The sequence below is a fragment of the Zootermopsis nevadensis genome, unplaced genomic scaffold (assembly GCF_977971745.1).
Source record: "Zootermopsis nevadensis isolate Lab colony 2312 unplaced genomic scaffold, Znev_1.0 Znev_ptg000057l, whole genome shotgun sequence".
In the NCBI taxonomy this organism is placed as follows: Eukaryota; Metazoa; Arthropoda; class Insecta; order Blattodea; family Termopsidae; genus Zootermopsis; species Zootermopsis nevadensis.
In genome coordinates, this window is record NW_028259188.1 from 1,707,343 (window position 1) to 1,715,206 (window position 7,864).

A 7,864-nucleotide genomic window follows, 5' to 3' on the forward strand; every position below is an offset into this window, starting at 1 on the left:
GTTTCTAACTCACGTAATAGAAATGAGTGATCTACGATCTACATCACAGTTCGAACCCAAGGGATGTGCATTTATAATATTTAGTCCTTACCGTTTTCAGTATGTTACAGCGCTTCTAACACTGTCATCCCTTTTAAGCGATTACAATTCGCTTTTCTTGAAACACTCGTCATAGAAGGTGACTCTTCTGCCATCTGACAAGCAAGATACTTTAAAGGACGAGAAATAGGAACTTCTTCTTACAGACGGCAATGAACAAATTTCTTATCTATGTAGAAACTACATTGAAAGTCCAGGAACCAGGATAGACGTATATAAAATGTCGAAAACCTACAAGCCATCATGAAAATTTTAGGCTCCTGCCTTTATGGTGCCCGGTTTATATGCAGCCCGAATTAAGATTATAGATATTTAACGATGGTGTTAAGAGCGAAAGCAACGCAGAACTTGGGCTGCATGGAATACAGTAAAATGTCCCTAACTCTACATGAAATTTTGATTCCTCAGTCTGTTGTTAGGGTGGCAACACTGAACCAATACCCAAACAGAAGGTACACCTGAAGGAAATAATTAAGATAATGTGTTGTTTCTGTCTCCTTCGACAGCCGGATATTTGTGAGAAGAGAATTCCTAGCTTTAATGCAATGCGGGGTAGGAAAAGTTTTATTTAAACATCAGAATGCAGACATTAACTTATCCAAGTGGCAGTGACTGGGAGCAGACACATTCATTGTAAGAGAGAGTGTTTTTATTCTTGGATGAGGCATTAATGTGGCCATTAACTAAGTAACTGGACGGCGTACGGAACCAGAAGTTTCATCACCAAACTAACCTAAGCCCTCCACTGGACCCAGCCTGGGCCAACAAAATCCAGTCTCCTTGAACTAATATCTCCGAAAGATCCACCTCAGATTATCCTCTCATCTACGTTTAGGTCTCTTCCCCTCAGGCTTCCCAATCAATACCCTGTGCATGCTTCTTGCTCCATCAATGCGCTCCACATGCTCAACCCATCTCATTCATCTTGTCTTAATCACCCTGATAATATCAAGGGAGGAGTACAGATTTTTAAGCTCGTCATTATGCAGCTTTCCCCATACCAAATCGTCTTCTCTCCTAGGCCCAAATGTCCTCAAAACCCTGTTTTCAAACACCTGCAATCTGTGTTCCTCCCTCAGAGTGAGAGACCATGTTTCGCACCCATACAAAACAACAGGCAAAATTATTGTTTTGTATATTTTAATCTTTAGGTTCATTGAAATCAGACAAAATATTCTGAACTGAGATCACTGTACCTTCCCTTTATCATTTTAAAAAGAATGAGGCTCTCATAATCTTCGTATTTTTGTTAAAATTAATCATCAAGCAGAAATTTCTACACAATCACCAATGTCTTAATCCATGATTTTCTAAAGAGCTGGTCGCTGTAAAAGTAATTGTTTTCTAACCTAAAACAGTCTCTTGGCACACGTATTTCAATTATAATAAAGTATGAACAGGGTGGACAAAGAACATGAGCAATAAATAAAGTTACTGAGTGATGGGGATGGAGGAAAAGGGGCGAGACATCACGTCTCCTTTCTCTTTGTGTGAAAATTCTGTATAATCACCAAGCCGTTCCTTAGCACACTTAAAACTGTTATCATTTTTCAGTTAATGTAACCTTACAACAACAACTTTTCTCATGAATCCAATCAGCTGTACAAAGGTTCGAATGCAAAACATCAAACCAACCAAGTCTGAAGGTTTCTGTTGATTATCATATGAGAAATTATTTTGTACTTCATCCGTCATCTAAATCACAAAATGTTCCACAAGCTGGATTCTGTTTCTCTCTTAATCTGGATCAATCATTCTTCGCATTTACCCCGTATCGCATAATTGCGCTGGCAGAAAATCTTGGAGCCACCTGCACTTGGTCTACAACTGCTACAGGCAAGTTTATTTGATGAAGCCTCGTAGTGAAATGAATACAATCTTTCTCAAAGGCATTTGTGGGTGGTCTGATTCCATAAGGATTTATCTCTGACACCTAGTTCCAAGTAAGATAATTTTAAATGGCATAAGGCATCTGGGTCCATATTTGGATTGAGAGTCTTCAACAGACAAAATCACATGAAAGAGCAAGCTTCATCAAAAGGTTCTTCTAACCTGTGACTCAGTCTGCTCTGGCTGATGTCAGAGGATCATATTTCATTTGGGGTCAAAGGCTTTGTCTCTGTCACAGGAAGTAAATTTCATCCCCCCCCCTCCCCCAACAGAACCATGGTAATCAGAGAAATCGAATCAGCTTGGACGGTGTGAAAGGAGCTGTATGGTGACAGACTATGGATTGGACGACCAGGGTTCAATCCCTGCCAGAGGTAGTTGATTTGTCCTCCAGTCTGCGTCTACACTGGCTCTGAGGTCCAAGCAGCCTCCTATCCAATGGGTACTGGGGTTCTTTCCTGGAAATAAAGGTCAGCCTCGGCATGACGTTAACAACACACGCCTACCTATTGCCAAGATTAACAATGAGTAGATGCTATATACCCCAAGAGCCTACATGGCGTATAGTGCGACAATGTGCTCATTTTTACTTTTACTTCTTTGAATATGTGAAATCTGCAGTGAATTGGCAGGAAATGGTCACAACTAATTCAGACAGCCATGCAGCATGTCTAAGAAGAAATTCCAACTTCGTTTTGAGGCAAGAACATTCTTGTTGTACAACAGCTGACAGCTCAAGGCCAACAAAACAGGCCTGAATGAACCTGACCTGACAAACCGAGCCTAGGATGATGACAGGATGATTCAACCTCATCTGCAATGGATGGAAAGTGGGGAATAGACACAGAGTCCATCACTTCACAGATGACTACAATGATACCACTTGTTTTCGAAGGGGTGCCCAAGTTGGGATAGTGTTCATTAATTTACCACTGACACAAATGGCAGAAGACAGAATGTGATACTCCACATCTACAAGGACTCCACTCCATATTGAATTTTCATGTTAATTAATCATAAAGTTTGCACTTGTGTCTGACTTCGGGGTGTAATCAGGTTATCATATTTTGTGACTCAAAATGTCAAAGTTGCAAAACGGCACTAACACACAACTTTGTTAACACTTTGGCAAATCTGCTACTTAAACAATAGAAAAGATGAAGATTTCTGTCTTCTGGGTTGTTGCGCTGTGTAGTCTGGTCGATGTTAACCAACGTTTCAGAGATCATACTGCCTCCATCATCAGGACGAGATTTGAAGTTTTCACAGCGGCGAGTCTGAAGATTTCTGTCTTCTGGGTTGTTACGCTGTGTAGTCTGGTCGATGTTAACCAACGCTTCGGAGGTCATACTGCCTCCATCATCAGGACGAGATTTGAAGTTTTCACAGCGGCGAGTCTGAAGATTTCTGTCTTCTGGGATCTTGCGCTGTTTAGTCTGACCGATGTTTACCAACGTTTCGAGGTCATACTGCCTCCATCATCAGGGCGATATTTGAAGTTTTCACAGCAGTGAGTCTCAAGATTTCTGTCTTCTGGGTTCTTCCGCTGTTTAGTCTGACCGATGTTTACCAACGTTTCGGAGGTAGTACTGCCTCCATCATCAGGGCGATATTTGAAGTTTTCACAGCGGTGAGTCTCAAGATTTCTGTCTTCTGGGTTCTTGCGCTGTGTAGTCTGGTCGATGTTAACCAACGTTTCGGAAGTCATACTGCCTCCATCATCAGGGCGATGACGAAGGCAGTATGACCTCAGAAACGTTGGTAAACACCGGCCAGACTAAACAGTGCACCAACCCAGAAGACAGGAATCTTCATACTCACCGCTGTGAAAACCTCAAATCTTAAATAGAGATGATGCATCAGGTTTACAGAGAAAATTCCAATTCATCATATAACCATATTTAAATGGCATCTGAGATTCAAACAGGAAACTCTGTCCCCATCCTCAGGGTTCTGATGTCACTAAACCCTGAAAATGGAGACAGAATTTGTTCCTGAAACGTCGGTTTACTACGGTAACCAGCTAACGAGGCTGATTGCTTGAGAAGATTTTACTGATTGTACTCGCCGCGAAAGTCTCAAATCCTGTATCCTGCATGAATGTTGACAAAGATGCAGGATCTTTAAAAATTTCGCATGGAAACTGTCATGGAGTTTTAAATGCTTTTTGAACACGCTTTGGGTTACCCAGCATGAGGTGCCTTGGACACAAGGTGAGTGGATGACAATTTGCAGTAACATCTCTTGCTCCGTCGATCCATCACTGTCATGGATGAGACTTTTATTCTAGAAAACTAACAAACACAGCACGAACAGTCGATCTGGAAATCTTCTCATTTACGGTGATCAGAAAAGTTTCAGCGACAGGTCAAAATGGAAACTGATATCAGAAGTTTGACCATGTGGTACTGTGCACTACAAATTCATTTCAGATGTAACTCTCAACAAGGAAAGATGAAACAAAAGTTGTACCAGCTGCAGGAGTTGACCAGTGACCAGTGACATAAATCTCTTGCATTAGAACACACCTGCACACCTCTCAATTCTTGTGCAACAATCGCTGAATGAACACAATACTGTCGAGTTATCATGTCAATCTTAATCACATGATATCTCACCATCTAATGACTCTTCACTCAAGAGAGAAAAACATCATTTGAGAGGTTTTCATTTCAACAGCCAACAAGAGGTTATTGTTGCAACTGAAGATGCACTGCATGACGTCACAGAAAGAGCCATTCCAGAACTGCTTACAGCAAATGTCCAACGGTGGCAGCAGCGTGTTACAGCTAAGGTTGTCTGAGAGTAGCTGTATCTAGGTGCAGCCTAAGACATTTTTGACTGTATTACAATGTATCCTCCCGTAAATTTTGAATGTCTGACACACACTGTAATTCCTTTGTAGTTTCATGTATCCCTTCTTGTATATCGGAATAGCAATTCCTTTACACCGGTCCTCTGATGTTCTGTTTTCTTTTAAATTTTTCTCCTGACTCAATATAACCACTGGGTCCTGACTGTTGCCGATGTGACAACCATGTTGACAGATATTTCATCATATCTCAAGTAAAAAAAGTAAGTGAAATATTTATTAGTGTTGTGATTTTAGATCTTGTGATTCAAAGTGGCAAGCCAGATCATCATTATTTTATATTACGGTCATTAAATAGGACTAATTGTTTATATTTATACACAATCAAGCTGACTCCAGTCAGAAGTTAGCAGAACACAGAGCTAGGTTTTCATACTTGTAAAAATTGCTTGCATCATCACAACCTCAAATCCTACATAGAACGAAAGATGACTGGTAATAAGACAAATGCAGAGGAGTGCGTTGTTAAACTGTGGGCCAAATTAAGCATGTCTTACATAACCAAAAAGTGATTACAATTTTGAGCCTTCTGGATTGTTTTGGATCTCCTATTTAGAGGCCGAAGTTTCAGTCATGTCGCGTAAGTAGCAGCGATCAAATGTTGAAATAAAAAATGTTTCAGCGCACATACACGTGTATTGCGATACCAAGTTAAAATATTCTCTCTCCTGGTCTTTTCAAGTGTTCATTTACGCCTCCGCACAATTTCTACTCCGTCCTTATTTTTGTCTGCTAGAGCCATCTAGTAGGAATCAGGAGAGACTTGTGTGAGAAATGGCCGGCGAGTTTTGCTTACGAAACATCTCGTTCATGCTTTTTCGTGCCGTAAATCTACGGCATGGGACCGCCGGATTTACTTCCCCTCGAAGGAAGTTGTGCTATGGATTTTTATCACCCCTTAAAAATCCATCGACCTCGGTCAGGTTTGAACCCACGTACCTTGGGTCCAGTGGCGACCACATAAACCACTAGTGCACTGAGGGCGACAAGTTCATTCAAATATTACTTTGCCAAAATAACAACAGGAAAGTTTATGAACATGTTTTTTATTTAATGTTCTTAAATATATAATTTACATTTAATTACAAACTATTTAAAAAATAAATAATTTAACTAATTTTCTAAAACAATATAACTATTTAAGCACTTAAATATTCTAAATTGGCTTTGTCATATTTCCCAAAGTAGACGTAAACTGAATATCGTCCATTTCTGGAATCTGGAAAAGAAATAAACATTTGGATCAGAACAAGAACTGGAATTATGGGTAACAAGTATGGAAACACGTACAGCGAATATCTCGTGGTAGGCGATCTCTACGGATGCAGGTTTTGAAGGAATTTGTGACGAAACTCAAGGTGAGAGACACTGGACTTATTCTAGTTACGTGGACTTTTATGTGAATTACAGACTTCAACCTGATTCAGCAGTTTTTGGGGTGACCTCTGTTTTACCCTCTGTTTCATCTACGTGTCATAACCTGACCTGGTGTTGTAACCTTTATGTCGTGTGATGGGATCTGATGGAAATGTGACAGATTCTGACGTAAACCCAACAGAAATAAAAGTTTAATTATACGAGATTTCAGTGATCATGTAGGAAATGACGTAATTATCGTAGGTGAAGAAAAATGGCGACGTGTGAATATTTAATGTCCTTATAAATATAAACTATTTGTAAGATATCTTTGCTTTCAACAGCCAGTTTATTTTTAAAGAAATACGAGGGCAGATAAATTAATGTTTTAAACTTAGAGTAGAGTTTTAGTGATTTAAATAGTGGAATCCGCTAAATAAGTTCAACTGCAATGCGTTCTTACGAACAGAGGAAGATAAACTTCACGACCAACCCCGATAACCGAGAGTTTACTCTAGTCATCTTTCGCCACTGACTTTCCACACTTGTTTGTTTTCCATGTGCAAGCGACAGATGGCAGGCGAGTGAGTTCGTCCAAAGAGTATGACGACGACTTACCTCTGACAAAGCGACAACTTGTGTGCGTGGGAATCTTCCTTCTCTTTGATGTTCTTCGGCAGGCATCGGACGGGCGCTGCTGGTCTGCGCCGTCGTGAGGCGTCTCACTTTCTTAAAACGGGCCTGCTCTCGAAGGCGCTTTTGTCTGCGGACCGCTTTTTGGTTGTAGACATAATCTGAAAACGGAAAGACTGACATTCAGGACACAGCATTCCGTAAACGGTTGCTTCTGATCGCGTGATTTGGCGTCTTTTATTACCGAAAGACAGGAACAATACAATGTCTTTTGATCATATCTAATTGCAAAACTAAATATTTAAGTTCCTCCCATTTTAATATTATAATATCTGGTTCATTGACTCGTAAGTAGATGAAAAGGTTTTGGAGAAAATAAATACTCGCCAAAAGTTCTCTTACTTAAAATCGCTAGCAGTCAATCCCAAATAAATCAAAATCGCTGATGTTTCTCAGAATTCTCGGGTACATTTTTTGGAATCTTTCTGATGCTTATTGACATTAAAAGAGAATTATTTACTTACCGGGATATTTCTTCTTGTGCTCGGCGACTGCCTGACGGGCGAGGGCAAAATACTCGATCTTTTGCACTCCTTCCATTGCCATCCACATTCCGCCAAGTCTGCAAACAGAAGAAGCAAAACTTGTGAGGTTGTAGGACGAACCGGAGGACCAACGTCCAAGGGCTGCAGCTGGGTAAAGGCAAAGGCAGTGGCGTACGAGAGCGCACGAAATTTTTCACCTGTTCTCGACGATCAGAACATTTTCAGCAAAGGGAAATGAGATATCCAATTACGAATTCACCTCATGCATTCTCTGCCAACTTAAGAATTTTTGCAATTTTACAGTGAAAGAATTGTTCCGGGCGGACTCATAAATTCTACTTCTCTACCGTGGGCTAGACTTCTGTCCTACATATCATGCGTTCAGTTTATAATTAGGTAGATATAGGTTTATAATCCAGCAATGAAAATCAAACTAGCCTTTAACTTAATGTGCTGAATTTTACAAGAG

General features: G+C 40.3%; 1 protein-coding gene across 1 annotated transcript; it reads right to left on the reverse strand.

The window, feature by feature from the left end:
• Positions 1 to 6,017: 6,017 nt before the first annotated feature.
• LOC110838524 (uncharacterized) lies at positions 6,018 to 7,579 on the reverse strand. Its single transcript, XM_022081793.2, has 3 exons — positions 7,375 to 7,579; positions 6,836 to 7,011; positions 6,018 to 6,080 (listed from the first exon to the last, which is right to left on the reverse strand). Exons 1-3 carry the CDS (start codon positions 7,460 to 7,462, stop codon positions 6,018 to 6,020), a joined length of 327 nt encoding a protein of 108 aa, XP_021937485.2. The 5' UTR covers positions 7,463 to 7,579.
• Positions 7,580 to 7,864: the final 285 nt, after the last annotated feature.

Bases quoted from the DNA above. Each gene is read 5' to 3' on its own strand.
- LOC110838524 (XM_022081793.2), bottom strand. From the start codon at position 7,462: ATGTGGATGGCAATGGAAGGAGTGCAAAAGATCGAGTATTTTGCCCTC. The intron at 7,012-7,374 runs GTAAGTAAATAA...TTCCGTTTTCAG, and splicing joins GCACAAGAAGAAATATCCCG to ATTATGTCTACAACCAAAAA. The intron at 6,081-6,835 runs GTAAGTCGTCGT...TTTCTTTTCCAG, and splicing joins AAGTTGTCGCTTTGTCAGAG to ATTCCAGAAATGGACGATAT.